This window comes from Rhamphochromis sp. 'chilingali' (genome assembly GCF_963969265.1).
Source record: "Rhamphochromis sp. 'chilingali' genome assembly, chromosome: 12".
Taxonomy (NCBI): domain Eukaryota; kingdom Metazoa; phylum Chordata; class Actinopteri; order Cichliformes; family Cichlidae; genus Rhamphochromis; species Rhamphochromis sp. 'chilingali'.
In genome coordinates this window covers 250,771-270,306 of record NC_137939.1, presented here as the reverse complement: position 1 = coordinate 270,306, position 19,536 = coordinate 250,771, and the positions used below count along the sequence as shown (strand labels likewise).

Sequence of the window (19,536 nt, the reverse complement as noted above, 5' to 3'; positions counted from 1 at the left end):
ATCTATAGATTTCTTTGTATCTGGGGTTCATTAGGTGAAAAAAACTGACAGCTTGGCGTAATGTGTAGATCGACAGTATTTTTATGTCCAAGTACTGCTAACCAAAGCGTGATATCCAGTGCTTTGTGTTGCACTTACGATACACCCTCGACATGCCTGTATGTCCGTATAGATGCGCTCTCTGTTTCACAAGCATGACTCGCACACAAGCTGTCACTATTTAAAGGAATTTGTCTGCACTCGCTTAAGTCCAGTGTAGATGTGTTCACCTGTGTTTTGCTCAGATGCGAACTGCAGCCCGCTGATAGGTCTGTATGTTCACAGCCTCCGAGTGACCCCTTTCATGTGAAAGTAGTATACATTGTTCATATGATGATGGAAAAATGATTCAGAGCTAGCCTGTGAGGCTGTAATGGGCCTTCAGAGGACATTGGCTTATATTAATTTCCTGGAGAATTTTAACCAAACCTGCCATTCGTCTTACCCTTACTGCTACTCTGACCCTAACCTAAGCCTAAACTTAAGATATAACGATTTATGTTACAGGGATCTGTTTTTTTATGGTTATATGTGGTCATATCAGATTTATGTCCCCATGACATGAGTAATACTTGGCACACACACACAGCATGGACACTCACATAAGAAATAATCACACTTTCTGAGTTATTGATCTAGGCAACAAAGCAGAAAATGTCAGGATATATGAAGCCATGTACATAGATATAAATGCTGTAAATTTCACGTGATTTTTTTATGACACCCTGTCTCGCCGTCTCCCTCCCTGTCTTGTGTCTTTGTAGAACCACGAGTTTGTGGACGAGCAGTATTACCAGCAGAGCTACCTGGAAGGCGGGCTGCAGAATTACCCGTCCCGAAGCCCCTCCCTTTCCAGTCAAGACGGTGTGACGGGGACGTGCTGCACCCGGCGAACCAAGAAGCACCACACCCCTTTACCGAACGCCAGTGCCCCAGCACACATGCAGCCTTTGACGCACACTCACACGCACCCACAAGGCTTGCAGGAGCTCAGCACCATCCACATCCAGCCTCTCAGCACCAGGTGAGATCAGGGTAACAAAAAGCCAAAGCAGTTCCATCTCATACACTTGGACCGCTCAAGTGAAACTCTTGAGATTAAGACGTCTTTTGAGATGTGCTCATTTTCCCCCGGCTAAGAGAGCAACTTGAGTGTTTTGCAGTATTTGCCTGTTACACAGAAAACAGAGTATTATAAGTATCCTCTTGAAATAGCTTCTCCTGTGCTCTGACAAGGTGTTGTATAGACACGCAAGGCTGGAAGTTGATTTTCAGTACTTCTGGTGTTTGTTTGGTCAAAGTGGTTATATTGCCTTTGTTGGGCTGTTCTGTGTGCAGCCTTTTGTTTTGTTTTTTGGTCGTTTTTTTATGTTTTTAACTATTTTAATTAGTTTGACTTTTTGTCCTTCTGTCTTGTTATAGTTTGGCTTTAGTTTGAGGATTTTTCTTTTTACTTTGGGGAATTATAACCAAATAACACCATTTACTGGTTCCATTTTTATAGATTTTGTTAACTTTGAAAGGGCTCTAAGCTATCACCCCACTGAAAGTTGCCATCGAAGAGGAGAGAGGAGGATTTCTCACTCTGTCCTCGGCACTAATCTTCACAAAAAGGAATATTTCTCTATGGATTGCCCTAATCCTTGCTTGTCTTTCTTAAATTTTCCTTCAGCCGCTCCAGTCTGAACATGCGCGTAGATGAGCCAGCCCCTCTGAACTGCCAGAGCAGCCAGATCACCACAGCAATCATCAGCATTCCCACGCCCCCAGTGACGACTCCGGAGGGTGACGCTCATCTGCCGGCAGGCCCCGCCCACCAAAATGTTGTGAAGGTGTCTGCACTGTGAAGACTAGAGTGCAGGCGCGTCACACAGAAAGACAGATTTAAAAGGGAAAAAAAAACTCATCGAGACAGACGGAGGGACGGAAGAGGACAGAACGACGGAGGAGAGAAAGCGTTCAGTCCTGGTCTGGCCTTGGTCGAGCCTGCCCTCTGCTGGTCATGTACTGTAACGACATGGACTCCCCGTGTGGACGGAGGATGGCTTTTAGATACAGTGTCGTCATGTTAGTGGTTGGCGTACGTGTTCGTGCGAGTGAAAGAGTGAGAAACCCCTGTAGGGAGTCGTTTTAGATAAGCGGGTGAGTGAGTGAGTGTCTCCCAAGTGTCAGTGGTGAGCTCCCCGAGTAAGTCATGTGTCACTGTGCACAAAGCACCTTTTCTTATGATTTACGCTTCAGTTTGACGTTTTAGCTGGAGATGTAAGGAAACCTCAGAGGGAAACAAAGAAATAACAATAATAAGACGTAATCAACCCACCGCCTCGTCGTTTGTTTTCTCTCCATAGATAAATATGGCTCCAATCCTTTTCAGCTCCAATATTATTCCAATTTGAGTAAAATTCCAAAAAGATTCTGATGGTTTTCATATTTTCATATTTGTGAATGGGTGCGTGTGAATTTATTTTTTATTTTTGGGGGCTAGATAGAGGAATTGTGATCTTTTGGATAGAAGGTGTGTGTGCGTGTGAGCGTGTGTGTTTGTTCCTCAGCTGATTGAAAACTTGTGTTTCAGTTCTTCTGAAAGTCTCTGTGGCTCAGTATGTGGTATATTTGACTAGCTGCCACTCTGAAGGGTTCAGCACACACATTTCTGTCCAAAGTTCTCAGCTACAAGGCTTTTACACGACATGTGCCTGTTCTGCTGGAGTTTAAAGATATTTATTCGTTTTTTTCTAGCTTTCTGAATTTCTCCACGTTCCCCGTTCATTCCCACTTTTCGGCTCTTCCAGCCTGACGGACCTCAAATATCTCGATTTCCCTGATGTAGAAACCAAAAAGTCTATTTTTAATTCAAAACCATCACAATTAAAAGCACAAGGCGTTCGCTGAGAATTTCTGACACAAATCTGTCCTGAGCCTGGGATCTTTGTGAATATTGTTAATAGAATATTTTGTAATATTTGACCATTGTTTGGCAGAACCAGTGAAGCTGTCCTCTCGTTCTCTCTCTTTGCCTCACTCTGTCTTTCTCTCTGCGCTCTCTGCATTTCTCTCGCTCTCGTTGTTGTCCCGTTGTATCCCTTCCTCCTGTGTGAACAACAGTATGCTTTCAGTAGTCTTTCTAGCCGTCGACGTTTTTTCTCCCCCAAACTCAGCGGGCATTTTTTTTGAAGTTGTTGAGTATATGTACTCTATGTGGTTAGGAAACTTGGTGTTTGTACCTTTTGTCCTCCTTGGTGTTTCAGATGATTTATTTACTTTATCTTCTGGAAAAATTAAAGCAGGGAAGTCTGTTGTAATGGTGACCGCAGAGACACGAGGACACTGGATGAGCATCAACAGATGTCTGTCACCAAAAAAAAAAAGTGTTGTTCTGTCTGTTCCCTTGAAGACCGATATGTATTATTTCTCATCTAATCCCATCAAAGTTGAGCTTTGTAACTCTGGATTATGACTTTTTTAAAAATCTTGAATGTCATTTTTGGGTTCAGCGACCCCAAAGAGAAGTCTGTCTTCGTGTGGATTTTCACCAAAAGAGGAAAGAGCAGACCAACCACCCGCTTTGCTCCGTGTAGATAAAACGAAACGGTGATAAAGAGCACAAGGAGCGAGCCAGCGTTTCACCAGTGTAAGCCAAGATCTTATTTCAAAGGCAGTATTTGAAATCGTCTACAGCCTCATTTACAGAACCTTGGGGATGCCGTATAAAATATAAATTACTCAAAAGGCAATGATTTCCAAAGAATTTAAATTGTATTTTTAACTGAAACTAGTACAAAGACAACACACTTTTATGACAATTTTAATTTGATGCCACCCACACATTTCATTAAAGTAAGAGGACAGCTATGCTGCATACACTCTCTCTTTCTCTAAAATTGTAAATACATATGAGAAATATTCATTTATGAAGTTTTGTTTTTCCATCCTTTTCTTTGTTCATGATATGAGCTTCTCGTTTGAGCCTCCTTTGTTTTATAAGTGTGAAAGATCCAGACTGCAGACGAGTCATTTTAGTACCGCCTGATGAAGTTCAACCCGAGCATCAGAATGGGGAAGAAATGCCATTTAAGTGATTTTGAATGTGCCATGGGTGTTGGTGACAGGCAGGATGGTCTGAGTATTTCAGAAACTGCTGGGATTTTTCCACACATCCCAGAAAAAAGAGAAAATATGATGACTCAAATAACCACTCGTTCTGTCAACTAAAAACAGGAAACGCAGGCTCTGAAACACAGGGGCTCACCAAAATTGGAGTTCAGGCTGGTGGTGGTGGTGTAGTGGTATGGAGAGTATTTTCTCGGCACCTTGTGTTCGAACAGCCCAGCCTACCTGAGTGTTGTTGCTGACCGTGTCCATCCCTTTACAACCACAGCGTGTCCATGTTCTGATAGCTGCCTTTAGCCACATCACAAAGCTCAAACTGTCTCAAAGCTGGTTCCTCGAACATGACCGTGAGTTCACTGTACTCAAATGATCTCCACAGTCATCAAATCTCAATCCAGTAAACTCCTTTGAGCTGTGTGCTGCTGATGTGGAGCTGACAAATCTGCAGCAACTGCCAGATGCATGATGTCAATGTGGACCAAACTGTGCAGCTATTAGAGGTGATTTTAAGCACATCAAGTTGTACAGGGAGTGCAGAATTATTAGGCAAGTTGTATTTTTGAGGAATAATGTTATTATTGAACAACAACCATGTTCTCAATGAACCCAAAAAACTCATTAATATCAAAGCTGAATGTTTTTGGAAGTAGTTTTTAGTTTGAGCTATTTTAGGGGGATATCTGTGTGTGCAGGTGACTATTACTGTGCATAATTATTAGGCAACTTAACAAAAAACAAATATATACCCATTTCAATGATTTATTTTTACCAGTGAAACCAATATAACATCTCCACATTCACAAATATACATTTCTGACATTCAAAAACAAATCAGCGACCAATATAGCCACCTTTCTTTGCAAGGACACTCAAAAGCCTGCCATCCATGGATTCTGTCAGTGTTTTGATCTGTTCACCATCAACATTGCGTGCAGCAGCAACCACAGCCTCCCAGACACTGTTCAGAGAGGTGTACTGTTTTCCCTCCTTGTAAATCTCACATTTGATGATGGACCACAGGTTCTCAATGGGGTTCAGATCAGGTGAACAAGGAGGCCATGTCATTAGTTTCTCTTCTTTTATACCCTTTCTTGCAGCCACGCTGTGGAGTACTTGGACGCGTGTGACGGAGCATTGTCCTGCATGAAAATCATGTTTTTCTTGAAGGATGCAGACTTCTTCCTGTACCACTGCTTGAAGAAGGTGTCTTCCAGAAACTGGCAGTAGGACTGGGAGTTGAGCTTGACTCCATCCTCAACCCGAAAAGGCCCCACAAGCTCATCTTTGATGATACCAGCCCAAACCAGTACTCCACCTCCACCTTGCTGGCGTCTGAGTCGGACTGGAGCTCTCTGCCCTTTACCAATCCAGCCACGGGCCCATCCATCTGGCCCATCAAGACTCACTCTCATTTCATCAGTCCATAAAACCTTAGAAAAACCAGTCTTGAGATATTTCTTGGCCCAGTCTTGACGTTTCAGCTTGTGTGTCTTGTTCAGTGGTGGTCGTCTTTCAGCCTTTCTTACCTTGGCCATGTCTCTGAGTATTGCACACCTTGTGCTTTTGGGCACTCCAGTGATGTTGCAGCTCTGAAATATGGCCAAACTGGTGGCAAGTGGCATCTTGGCAGCTGCACGCTTGACTTTTCTCAGTTCGTGGGCAGTTATTTGGCGCCTTGGTTTTTCCACACGCTTCTTGCGACCCTGTTGACTATTTTGAATGAAACGCTTGATTGTTCGATGATCACGCTGCAGAAGTTCTGCAATTTTGAGACTGCTGCATCCCTCTGCAAGATATCTCACTATTTTTGACTTTTCTGAGCCTGTCAAGTCCTTCTTTTGACCCATTTTGCCAAAGGAAAGGACGTTGCCTAATAATTATGCACACCTGATATAGGGTGTTGATGTCATTAGACCACACCCCTTCTCATTACAGAGATGCACATCACCTAATATGCTTAATTGGTAGTAGGCTTTCGAGCCTATACAGCTTGGAGTAAGACAACATGCATGAAGAGGATGATGTGGACAAAATACTCATTTGCCTAATAATTCTGCACTCCCTGTAGTTGTTGTTTTCTGTTTTTAAAGTGACCATTTTATATTGTTTTTATGGTCCTCGTTAAAAGAGCTTACTAGCTTTTTATGACTCTTTTAAATGTATTTTGTAACATCAATCATGAAATCGTCAAAAGATTTTTTTTTTTTGTGATTCAGAGGCAGAACGGTGGCGTGGTGGTTCGCACGGTTACCTCACAGGAAGAGGGTCCTGAGTCCACCATGAGGCCAGGGTGTTTCTGTGTGGAGTTTGCATGTTCTCCCTGTGTTTGTTTGGGTTCTCTCTGGGTGCTCTGGCTTGATCCAAATGTCCAAAAATGTGGGGTTAGTTTTATTGGAAACTCTAAATTGCACATAGGCGCGAATGGTTGTCTGTGTTAGCCTTGCAGCGTGTCCAGGGTGTACCCTGCCTCTCGCCCTAAGACAGCCGGGATAGGCTCCAGCAACCCTGAAAAAGGATAAGCAGGAATGGGTGATGAAATCATCAAAATGTTGTTTTTGTTATTTAGAAATATATTCTTCTTCTTGTTGTCCTAACGTCCTTGGGCATAGTGAACTCTGGCACATCTTTACTCTGAAACACTCTTCGAACTCGTCACACATTCAAACTAAACTAATTAGTTGTGTTTTGTTGCCTGATCCCCAAATTCCTTCATTTCAAAACCTCTCGTGTTGCCTTTGTATTACTTTCAATTAAATATAGATATTAAACGAAGAACAAGGAATTGCATTGTATTTGATAATTTGCACAGCATTCTGACGTTGTTGGAAATTGAGTTGTAATAACGTGTTTGCTCACATGTAGCTGATGATGACTTTGCTGTAGACGTAGACTGTTTAAAACTACTGCCAAATAGCAGCAAATATTACAAACCTTTAAAAAATATATATATCTAAGCATCTTAAGATGAAGACATCTGAAAAGCTTAAGCAGTTTAACATATACATTTGTACGAAGCCTTAGAAAACATATCATAAGCCATCAGGTGGAGATATAACATACTGGTACAATACCAGTGCATCAGGTCCCTTGATTCTGTGCTTTAGTTCTGATCTTGAGGATAGCATCAACCCCTCAAAAAGCTGAACCTATTCTGCCACGTTGGAACAGGATGTGTTTTATCTCTGATATTCCTAGCAGTGACTTAGTGCTGTCACTGGTAGTTTAGTACTGTACACAAGAACAACCGCATAGAGGCAGTATTAGTGTTTAGTTAAACTGTGTGCAAAATTTACATGGGGTTAAAAAAACATAAAAGCACAGACAGAGCTTTTTTCAGTGTTCTTTAAAAAGTGGGGTTAGAGACAGTGTCTTTATATTTACAGCAAAAAGTCTGACATTTAGAATCTGTTAAATCTAGAACGAGGGTGTGACAGGTGTCGGCAGAAGCGAGGCTCCCTGCTTTTTTTTTATTTCAATTTTTTGCTAAAGACGGCGGTTCATTTCCTGCTTCCCTGTTTCACAACAGGTTGTTTTGTGTCAGCTGCTCTTACAAAATGACACAGTTTGAAATATATGTAAACATATATTCTGCTCAAGGTGTCAAAAGATTTCATTTTTCTTTTACAAACAACTAAAACAGGTCTGTTGTTGTGTTCGTCTCTCTTTCTCTGTTATGTATCCTCCTTTGATTGTCCTTTTTTTCTGGGCTCAGTTTTCCTCTTACTCTTTGCTTTGCCCTCCTATGCCACCTGTCGTTGTTGAGACTACTGCTGTGCGTAACTTGTCAGGTGTTGGATATTATTTATGACCTTGTCTTGTGTCCCAACTGTGAAACGCCTGATAAAACATCTATATCTGCCACTAATACATAATCTCTGGGCTCCCTTATTCACCCACCTTTAAATCAATGCTTTCAAGTGTGTACATTTTTACCATAGATTCGGCGTCTCTTCCAATAGTGCAGTCCTTTTGACCCAAGTGTTCATGTCAAAATATTCAACCTTAAGTCTCGCAATTTTGGGGGGGGGAACATCCTGGGATGAACAGGAAGATCGTGTTCCGAAACAAAAGAGCTAGGTAACAGAGGAGGAAATGAGGTCTATTGGAGCCTGCACACGGGTCAGCAGCATAACTTTCCAGCTCCAGCTGCTCAATTGTTTTCTTTTCTTTGGTAAAACTGAAGCAGTCGCTCTTCTGCATTTTTCTCGATAAATTGACTACCTGATAGAACGTCAATTAGCAAAGCTGTGATAAACGCTTAAGCTCATCTTTTGTTGGGACGGCTGCTTTCTGTTTGGCTGTGGTTAAGCTGTGAAGACGCTGTGTTGGAACTATATGGAAAGGTCTTCTAATATTTACAGTGCATTTGAAGGTGAAATCAGCTAACCTTTACATAGTAACCTACTTAATCTGGGAGTCCATTGAGTTCAGTTTTACTTTATTTATGCATCACCAAATCACAACAACAGTCACCTTAAGGCTCTCAACAGGAGTGGGCAGTTTATTTTAATAAGGGCCTACGTCAGGAACTGGGACTGGTGTGGAGGGCCAGACTAATAAATTAATTTTATCCCTTTATAAGCTCATTCGCACAGCCCTCCACAACAGTCCCAGTTGATGACGGTTTCCAGTTCTCTATGAGCAGTATGGCAACTGTGGGAAGGAAAAAGTCAACTTTAACAGGTAGAAACCTCCAGTAGAACCAGGCCCAGGAAAAGGCAGCAATCTGCTGCAACCGGTTGTGGGTGAGTGGAAAGAGACGAGGGCTACATCCACACTAATGTGTTTTCGTTTGAAAACGCATCGTTTTCACTCCGTTTTGGCCTCCCGACCACACTGAGATGGCGTTTTCGCTCAAGGAAAACGCGTTTTGAAAACGCTCTCGAAAACGCACACATTTGAAAACGGTGCTTTCGCGTCGCAGTGTGGACAGCGAAAATTGAGACTTTTTCAAAACGATGACACATTTTAGTCATGTGATGCAGTCAAGTGACCAATTAAACGAAGATAGCGGAGGGTGTTATACAGCAGTTGTTTTGTTTGCTCTCAATTCTGACAGCCCTATCAGTCTGTACATGCTTCAGAGAGCTTTTCTTCATAATCTTTAACTCGCTTTTGCAACTTTGTACTTTTGAGTTACCCGCAGCAACAAAAATCCCAGTGCTTTTCCTTGACCTTTTGCCGCGACGTTTCAACGAGCCAGAAAGTAAATGAACGGCAGACATAAATGAGGCAGGTCGAATCGTATTGTGCTTCACGCATGCGTAGTACTGGAACGTAAGCGTTTTTGGCTATTTCAATGTGGATGCACAACTCTGTGAAAATAACTGAAAACGATGGTGTGGACGCAGAGCGTATTCAGACGAAAACGCTGTTTTCAAATCTATCCGGGCTAGCGCGGACGTAACCAAGAGCAGAGGGTGACTGGACAAAAGACTCACTATGCCAGAGTTTAATAATTAAATGCCCATAAAAATTATATTTTCAAGCTACTATTTCACACCAAAAAGCCAAGAAGGAAAATGAGAAGACAAAGGTATGCCAGATTACACAAGAACCACACTGAACATCTTTGGGGGGGAACCCCACACACACACACACACACACACACACACACACACACACACACACACACACACACACACACACACACACACACACACACACACACACACACACACACACACACACACACACACACACACACACACACACACACACACACAATGGAGCACCATCAGTCATGGATTGGCCTCCCCACCGCCCGGACCTCAACATTACTGACCTGGTGTGTTTAACAGAGAACAAAGCGAAGGACAGCCAGCAACCAAAGAAGAGTTTTGAATGTCCTTCAAGAAGCCTGGAGAACTTTTCCTGAAGAGTACTCAAAGAAATTACAAGAAGGCTTGCTTAAGAGAGTTCATTCTGTGTTGAAAATTAAAGGTGGTCACACCAAATATTAACTTTCCAGCTTCACAGAATTGTACAAAATATGTTTTATGCCTTACATGCTGCATTTGCATTTATATTTCTATCCACCACTGCACATATTTCCAGTTTTTCTAGCAAGATGTAAAGAAATGAGGGATGGCTCAAGACTCTCTACAAGTCATACAAACCAGGCACCATGGCAACAGTAATTACAGCCAGCACTGGTGCCGACAAACAAAATGTAATCTTCATGAGGACCCGTTTAAACAGAATAAAGCAGCTGCACATGCACACTTACTCACTCCGACAGCGTTTGGAAGATTAAATCACCTTCCAATATGAAGAACACACATGCTAGATTAAGATGATTACAGTTAAATGCAGATGATTGGGACCTGGGTGGGTCTAACATGCTTTTACTCCAGGGACTAAAGATCATCTTTGAAATGGTTTTTAATGTAGTCAAGAACTATCAGGTAATCCTCTTCAAATCCATTTTAGAGCAGAATACTGCAGTGAGTCTAAGAGGGCATACCGTCAGGAGAGACGCACAGAGGCCAACACAGTACTGCACTTGAAATTTACTTTTTACATCACAACTTGACTGGGGAAAAAACAAAACGTGTGTAATTTATTAGAAAAGTATTTATGACACCAACATGTTATGGGGGAAAAAAACGTATACTAGCCAAAGTGCAAATATGAATCAAGTGGCGCAGTAAAGACACTTTATGTTTGGAAAACAGGATGATTTAAAAAAAAAAAAAAAAAAAGCCTGGTCACGGTATCCACAACTCATTTTCTCATCAGTTCTTCCATGTAGACGGCGTTCATACGATAAGCTGCCATCCAGTTGTAGGCTACATTATAGTAGCTTTGGTAGCCTTGCTCTTGAAACGGGGACACGGACGCGTAGTAATCATTCCAGGCGCTGTAGCAGGCTCTCCAGTACGTTTCAGCACACCACTCGTCCTCTTTGTCAGTGCAATCTCCGTCTTCCTTCTTCTCCCTCTTCCGGTCCCTTTCCATCTTTTCTTTCTGTTTTTCAGTCTCTTTTTTCATCTTTTTTGATTCTTCTCGGCGTGCTGGGGCCGGAGCTGTCTGATTGGTTCGCCTGCCTGATTTAATGCTCAATGCAGATTCCCGGCTATCGGGAGGAGGCACAGCTCTCCCACGTGTTGCACACAGTGTCTGGTCAGAGTTTCTGAGTGGAGGAGGAGTATAAGCCTTGGGTTTGGTGGGGCTTGCTTGTTGTGTGGGTGGAGAAGGTGGATGTGTCATTGCAATCTGAGGCTTAGTGACAGCTCTGTTCTCAGCTCCTGTGGTCTCATTTGAACTTTCCAGTGTCGCATCATCTTCCATGTCAGATTCAGAACTGGAAGAACCAGAGATGGACCTTGGAGGTGAAAAGTTAGATTTAAGCCGTTCGACATTTTGTGTAAACATTTGCGCTCCATCATCATCAAGTGTAAGATACTCCTTATGCCCATTCTGATCGCTGGGTTCACCATCCTCTCTGCCTCTGAACTCTCTGATGATCTCCACCGATCTCCCCGGACCTGTAGTGATGAAGTCCTGGAAGTCCCGCTCGGCCTCCTCAAAGGTCACAAACTTTGACCTGCAGTGCTTAAACGAGCTGAGAGGAGGGATCTTCGGCAGACTGTCTTGGAGCTCTTTTCGAGTCTGTGTCACCTGAGCAGGCAGAGTATCCTCTGTGGAAGATATCTTTCTAGCATCCTCTTCACGAGTATCTTCACAGACTGCCTCTCGCCTGGGCGTTGGATGCTTCTTCTCTGGCTTTCTTTGACTGCCGGGCTCCACAGCTCGATCCTCAATGCAATCAGACACAGAGACGTCAGGCTTTGCACGTCTTTTCTTCTCTGCTCTGGGAAACAGCCGGGATACCGGGTCTGGAGTGGACGCTTCAGTGCAGACATCCCAGTCGCACGGCTCATCCATCAACCTGGGCTCTATCGTGGCTAAAATGACAGCAGACAGATGAGACCGGAATGACTTTTACCGATTAATATTGAATCAAAAGTAGACATGAAGAGAAAAGTTGTGCGTGCTGCATGTAAAAGCCCCACAGAGACGTGAACAGGGACTCACATGGCAGCGCAGACAAACTAAGGCCACACTTCTGAGCGATGGCCATCATCTTGTTCTCCTCCTCGCCATGGCAACAGTAGGTCACAGCCAGTCCCTGAGTGCCTACAAGCAAAATGTAATCTGGATGAGGACCCACTTAAATAACAGGAAGGGATAAAGATGAATGCAAGAGTCGCGTATAATGGGATGGCAGCTGCACACAAACACACGTGCACTTAGAGAGCGTACAGAAGCTAAGATTGAATAACCTCAATTCTGGGAAAAAAAAGTTAAATGCAATTAAATGCAAATGACTGGGAACGTTCTGCCTTTGGTGGTTGGGTCAAAAATGCTATTGATTCAGAGAGAAAAGAATTTGCTAAATTATTTATAAAAAAACATCAGTCTAGGTCAAAGACATATGCCACCAGAAGAAAAAGCTTTGCAACATTTTTTTATTTTATTTTAGGACAATGTTGACAATGTGCCGGTGAATGGCCACTCAAATTGAAAGCAGCATAACTAACCTTTTCATCAATTTGTAAACTCTAAGTAATATTTTTCCCGGAGCTATTCTAGTCTGTGTTTCGCATCAAGCTAATTGCACATCTAAAGAATAGTGTTTCTTCCAAAATGTGAGATGGAGGGAGAATCAATTCTACAAAAAAATAAAAAAAATGATGCAATTTCTCTTCAAACATATTTTCCTGCTGCGGTGCCATTAGCCACCTGTGCTGCCTGACTTGGTGATGTGACAAGGTGAAAATGCTGAATGTCAAACAATGCTTGCTCTCGCTGCCTCTAAAGCAGCGCTGCACACTAACCAAAACGTCCAGCTCGTCCAATTCTGTGCATGTAAGTTTCCCAATCCTGCGGCACATCCAGGTTTATCACCAAGTTGACCTTCTCTGCATCTATACCTCTTGAAGTCTGAAATTGTGAAACACAAAGATTACTCAAAGTTATTAGGCTAACAGAAAAATGATTTCAAAAAATTCACGTAGATGTGTGAAAAGATGGAAGGTTTCTGCATCTCACCAGGTCAGTGGAGATGAGCACCCTGCACTGGTACTGCTTCAGTTTTGACATTGCCTCCAGTCTCTGGTCCTGACTCAGACCACCTGCAGAGGCCAGACACGACACCTCATTAAATCTGATAACGTCAACTGAAAGTCGCTGGCACGGAAGCATTAAAAATACACACATTCACAACACTGTATGAAGGTCATTTTAAATATGTGCACTGAAACGTTGCCAGGCAACACTGCAAATCATAAACCACCTGGCCAAAGAAATAAAGTCAAGAAATGAATGAATTCCAATGTCTAAAATTCAAAAGCAGCTGGTATACCAGTATAGAAATGCCTCAAATCAATTACCTGATTTTTCACAGTATTACCATTTTTATTGACTCATCCTAACATTACATTACATAAAGCAGTCTTACCAGAGATGCAAACAGCAGGCAGACCTTTGGAGGACAGGATGTCTGCCAGGTGCTGAGCCCTGTGGTAGCAATTCATCACATTAGCATTTGAGAAAGCTTTTTTAAAAATAATTAATCCTCAGATCTAATGCATTCTATATAAAACAAGTATAAAAAATATACTTTTTCTTGGCATTAAATGCAATCACATACCGTGTGTGTAGGTTTGAAAACACCAGCGCTTGGTTGAAGGGGATTTTACTAAACAGCTCTAGCAAGTGCTGCACCTTCTCCTCAAAAACCTTGTGAGGTAACGGATGGGACTGAACCAGCTTGTAATACTGCTTCAGACCTGACAGGGGGCGACACAAGGACGACATACATGCTGTCATTAATTCAACCTGACCTAACAACTTTGGTCCTTCGAGCAGGACGTGCTCTGTCAGTGATGTGTGTGAATTAAAAGGCTCGAGTTCTGAGCTACAGATAAATCCATTTTCTGACATTCACTCAAAATAAGCACAGAGCTTAAAATAGGATCCTGTGGAAGAGAAGAGTGTTTTTAACTTAGCCTTATTACTGTCAATCATATCTCATTCCCCAAGAATCTTCTGTCAGGAAATAATCCCATCAAACATGTCAGTTTGCAGACTTGGTTATCCATGCAGTCTTATTATGCAGAGTCTCTGTTGCTATGACAGCAATTTAAATACATTAGAAAATGTCAAGAGAGGCCAAAACTCAGGAATCTTTATCTTTTCCATTTATTAAAGTGGGTCTTACCTTTCAGGCCCATATCACTTGGATTTAGCCGTACAAAGGTGGGCTCTCTCATGTAGCGGGTGAGGTGCTGAGCAAGGGATTCTGGGTAGGTGGCGGAGAGTGCGAGCATCTGTTTGTTCACAGGCAGCGAGGAGAAGATCCAGCTAAAGAGGACCAGGATGATGGGTGAACTTTAGGTTATGTTGGTTTGTAAATGTGGTTACGACACGATATATAAACGGCTTCAGTCTAAATGTACTGCTTGCTCGCTACAGCGGCCTGCTGCTCATTTAATAGGAGTATAATCACAGAAATTGTATCCTCATACTTTATCTGTTCCTGGAAGCTGCCCTCCTCCAGCAGCTTGTCTGCCTCGTCCAGAACAAACAGTCTGATGCTGGCCGTTGACAACATGCCCAAATCGATAAGCTGCTTGATGCGACCTGAGCACACAACCGGAACACTGTTACCGAACAAAAACAACAGCGGCGTGGCAATTACGTGACGTGGCACTGCCGACTACTATCCCGGGTTCCTACCAGGTGAGCCCACGGCTACATGACACTTCTTCAGGTGGGTTTTGTCCTGACTCACAGGCCTGCCGCCAATGAAAACATGGCACTCCAGGCCCTCCATGGCACAGCCTATGGCCATGACCACCGAGTGGATCTGCACTGCTATCTCACGTGTCGGAGCCAGCACGAGAACCTGCAGGAGGGAAAAGTGTCCAAAATGAAAAAAACAAAAAGGCTTATACTCGATTGGGAGAAGATTAAGGATGAACAGTAAGACCCCAGAGCTAATAAGATTACATTTGTTCTACAAGACCAGGTGTACCTCGTCTTTATCAATCATTCTTCCCTTTCATTCATGCATTTGACACTAAGCAGCTTAAATTCAGCAGAAGGCCATCTGCTGGTCATGAAATGATTAAATAATAAAACTTCCCCTTTCCCTCTTCTGATGATGTTTTACTTTAACCGTCCGAGAGCAAACGTAGGTCATATCCTCATAATCAAATATTACACTGACCTGGGTTGAAGGATTCTCCAGGACCAGAGAGTCCAGGGCGATGGTGCAGAACACGCATGTCTTTCCTGTCCCAGACTTGGCCTGCACAATCAAATCTAAAAGAAGAGACTCAGTGAGCGATGCACAACAGGGCTGGCAAATGACAGTTTTGGCATCAGCAGTTAATTACCATGACTGGGTGAAGTACTGCTGCCTAATCCTCAGCATCAAATCAATTGTCTCCCACCATGGTTTAAATTAACAAGTGTTTACCTCAAGTACAATGAAATTAACTCATTCACTGCCAGCCATTGGCAGTGAATGAGTTAAACCCATTGACTCATTCACTGCAATTGACGGCTATAGACGTCAATGGCAGTGAATGAGTTAAGCACATTCTGCATCACCGCTGCAGCCGAGAGCTTTTTCAACACACGGGCAACCTCCAAGTGGAAAGCAACTATTCTGAATTTGTACCTCGTAAAGGCTGTAAAATGTTTAAAAGCAATAAACGCTTTTGATCCCCAAGAGTGATTTAGCACCATGATGAACAGTTGTGGTATCTATGATAGTCAAAAGAAGGACTAAAATACTTAAACTGTTTTCTCTGCAAATGATTTAAAAAAAATGACCACTTTTCAACTAATGTAGTTGTTTCGAGCTTTTCAAAATAAAATACTTTTAAATATCCTTTAGAACTAAAAGATTTGTTCACATTTGACCACGGCTTTGAGGCAAGTTCACAACAAAAGTCAGTGTACAGTCTGAGTGTAGTACAGCTACAGTAGATGGAAACTTGATTTTTCTAACAATAAATTTCTGTGATTATTGAACAAAACAAAAGCAATATTCCTAAAATTAGTAATAATGTTTTGCCACCATTTCCAATACCATGAAAGCTATGAGGATTAAAAAGGAGTCCATCCGATGAGCATTTTTAACCCAAGCTAAGCTGCTCTACTGTTTCGTAATTCAACTAGATTTGGACTCATCAGATATCATAATCAGAATCCTTTATTATTCCCTAAAGAATTATGTGGTTACAGTTGCTCCAAGACAATAACAACGGTAACAGACCGAACTAAAAGTTCACAAAATAGAAGAAACTCTCTAATATATAGCTCAGTTATGAATATCCAGAATATTACACAGATGAAATACATATTATTGAAACAGATAGAAGCTGAAAATGTGTAATTTGATATTGTATGAAGAATTTTTATAAGGAACTACATTAAAATGTAATACATGATTGAATTATTCAGAGTAAAAACAATTTTTGGAGTACAGCTGAAGTTGCGGGGCCATATTAAACCCTTTTCTAAACTAATAATATAGCAGACCTCTGCAGTTAGTCGATAAATATTCGGACAGTTACACAAAGTTCTTTTTCCCTGTGTACACCTCACAGTGGATTTCATGTCCACCCCAGTCACCCCAGTCATAAACTGTTCAGACTACTTCCATCAGGAAGGAGGTTCTGCAGCATCCGGTCCCGTACCAGCAGACTGAGAGACAGCTTTTTCCATCAGGCCATCAGACTGCTGAACACTTCATAGACACCTCAGCTTCACTACTGGAACTTTAACATTATGCACTCCATACTGTACAGTAACGCCACTGTTTTGCACATGTCTCAACTCTGTATATTTTATTTTATATATTTTATTTATTGTTTACTCTATTTAATTTGTAAAATATGTGTACACACACACACACACACGTAGAAAAATATTTAGTATACACATCCAGAAATGCATATACTATTATATATTGTACATATATTTATTAGTTTCAGATGTAGCCATTCTTGTATTTTGCCTGTTTATGTTATTGTATTTTGCACAACTCTGTTGCTTGTGAAGCTCGCACACAAGAATTTCACTCACATGTGCTGTACCAATGTACCTGCACATGTGATGTGACAATAAAAGTGATTTGATTTGATGAAGATGAAGATGTGACTTTCAACTTATTTCAAGGGGTTCAACAGAAGTATTGCGTTAAGTGTTCGAGAATCAGAGGCACCATCTGTCAAAGAGGGCGGAGTTAATGTTACAAACTACGACTGTGAAATCGCAGGGATGCATGGCTGCCTGTGAATCTGGACCTCGAGTGTTTACTGACGATGTGCATGCTGGTAGCAGGAGCAGGATGTACCTTGAAGTGTAAAGGGGAATTCAGATTCCTCCAAGTGCTGCAAAACTGATGGAGCACTGCATCACAATGCAAACGGAAAATGACTCAGAGCATACAGCAGAAGCAACCTGAGAGTTTCAGAGGGCAAAGAAAGTGGGAATTCTTCCTAAACCAGCTGTTTAGGGTCTGGGGTCTTACTGCTCATCCTTTTGTCAAACCTCTGAATTAAAGCTGAACGTTTTCCCTTCAAATACAATTTGACAATTTGATTTAAAATTCACAAAAAAAGCATCAGTGTCCAAATACTAACGAACCTAACTCTAACACACCCAGCTATTGTACAAACAGATTTTTAGATCAGATACACGATGGTTTGTCTCTACTGCCATGATATCAAATGTAATAACCTTTTTACATTACGTTCTTTTAATAAGCCTAGAAGAGCTGGGAATCGAACCGCCAACCTCCCAGTTAGTAGATGCGCTACCTGATTACCCACAGCCAAGTTTTATGTCCTAGATTAATAATCTGCATAAATTTGCCCATAAGTGTGTTTTTTGATTGCAGTAATAATAGTGATAACAGTATTTTTTCATTTCATATTTATGAGGAGATGCATTGGATAAGCGGACGATAATGGATGGATGGATTTATGAGGCATAATATGTCACATCACATTAATCATGTGCGTCTAAATATTTACGACCAGTATGCTTTGCAACAAAAAATTAAAATACTTTAAAAAGCTGTAAAAAAAAAAAAATAATAATAATAATAAAAAAAATCTTAACTATAGTGCCAGTCATGTATCTGAGCAGACATGCAAATTATAACTGATGGTTAACAGACAGATTCTGATCCCTGATGTATGTAAATGCACTAATGTAAGTTAGTGGTTTTATTTCGCGTGCATACATAAGGTATTTTGTTGCTCTTCTTATAAAAATCAATTATAAGTTTTATACACTGAAAACTTTAATATTCCTGCCCCCAGCACACACACATGTGGACCCTCCCGCAGTTTTGTTCTGCACCCACCGAGTCCGCAGCGGCCGAGCGGGATCGCCTTGAGCTGGATCGGAGACGGCTTCTGAAATCCCGCGGCGGACAGTCCGTCCAACACGGGCTGAGACAGCAGCAAGGAGCCGAAGTCGATCCCCTCCGACAGAATCACGTCTTCGGTCCGTTTTCGCGCTTCGATATCGTGAGCTGCTTTCCTCACGGAGGTAGCCATGTTTGCTGTGCTGTTCACTGCCGGTGACCCGGGTAAAAAAAGCAGAGCCACAGCTGCGCTTTAGCCCCCTCTAGCGATGCGGAGGGGGAATTAATTTCTCTGCACAATCATCTGGGTGTGATTGGTCGATTACACACTTTTTGGCAATAAATCGTATATGGTTGGAAACCCTGTTTATTTCCCCCTTAGTGGTGCTAAATTTTTAAGGAAAATGCATTTGTGGGCTGAGCAGCAGAGTTGACTATGTGGGCTGTGCCCATGAAAAACTTGCAAAATCTTCTCTCCCAATGCCAAAGAAAGTATTCTGCTATTGAATCTTGTTTGGTGCAGTTTATGGGATTGAATTTTTGAAGTCTGAAGAGGCATATTAGCAATTTAATGGTTTATTCATTTGGTAGCATGTGGAAGAACCATCTGAGAACCATACCTCCTCCTCATGCTGGTCACCAGCTTGGTCACGTACTGCTGTGGGATGGTATCCCATTCTTTAAGCAGCATTTGTTGCAAGTCAGCCAATGTGTCAGTGTTGGTGACTCTGGCACGAACAGCACACCCAAGTTGACACCAGAAGTGTTCAATGGGGTTGATGTCAGGACTGCAGGCACACTATTCTATCATGCCCACTCTTGAACTCTGAAGATAGTCTCTGATAAACCTCATTCTGTGAGGCCGAGCATTATCTTCTTGGAGGATAGAGTTCGGTCTCAGACAATGGAAATAATGAATTGGTATTGGTTGGAGAATTACATGTTGAGATCTCTTTGCATTAACAGTACAGAAGTATTCATTTATGGCA

General features: G+C 42.1%; 2 protein-coding genes across 4 annotated transcripts in view; one reads left to right on the top strand and one right to left on the bottom strand.

Moving 5' to 3' along the window:
- The window catches only part of kcnd3 (potassium voltage-gated channel, Shal-related subfamily, member 3), a 123,126-nt gene extending 112,737 nt beyond the window's left edge, over window positions 1–10,389 (top strand). For all 3 annotated transcript variants that reach the window (XM_080899200.1, XM_080899198.1, XM_080899199.1), the window contains 2 exons: window positions 804–1,063; window positions 1,712–10,389. In XM_080899200.1, coding sequence (XP_080755326.1) covers window positions 804–1,063; window positions 1,712–1,886 — 435 coding nt within the window. In that variant the 3' untranslated portion in view covers window positions 1,887–10,389. The remainder of the gene's footprint in view (window positions 1–803; window positions 1,064–1,711) is intronic.
- A 257-nt stretch (window positions 10,390–10,646) lies between these two features.
- ddx20 (DEAD (Asp-Glu-Ala-Asp) box polypeptide 20) lies at window positions 10,647–18,758 on the bottom strand. Its single transcript, XM_080899197.1, has 11 exons — window positions 18,545–18,758; window positions 15,389–15,483; window positions 14,896–15,064; window positions 14,685–14,799; window positions 14,378–14,520; window positions 13,808–13,946; window positions 13,616–13,674; window positions 13,207–13,289; window positions 12,993–13,098; window positions 12,190–12,291; window positions 10,647–12,059 (listed from the first exon to the last, which is right to left on the bottom strand). The coding sequence occupies exons 1-11, from the start codon at window positions 18,738–18,740 to the stop codon at window positions 10,876–10,878; spliced, it is 2,391 nt and encodes a 796-aa protein (XP_080755323.1). The 5' UTR covers window positions 18,741–18,758; the 3' UTR covers window positions 10,647–10,875.
- Window positions 18,759–19,536: the final 778 nt, after the last annotated feature.

What these genes read in the sequence shown, in the direction of transcription:
- ddx20 (XM_080899197.1), bottom strand. Translation starts at nt 18,740, where the DNA reads ATGGCTACCTCCGTGAGGAAAGCAGCTCACGATATCGAAGCGCGAAAA. An exon ending in TGGAGAATCCTTCAACCCAG is followed by an intron (nt 15,065 to 15,388) that starts GTCAGTGTAATA and finishes TCCCTCCTGCAG; the next exon opens with GTTCTCGTGCTGGCTCCGAC. An exon ending in TTTTCAAACCTACACACACG is followed by an intron (nt 13,675 to 13,807) that starts GTATGTGATTGC and finishes TTGCTACCACAG; the next exon opens with GGCTCAGCACCTGGCAGACA.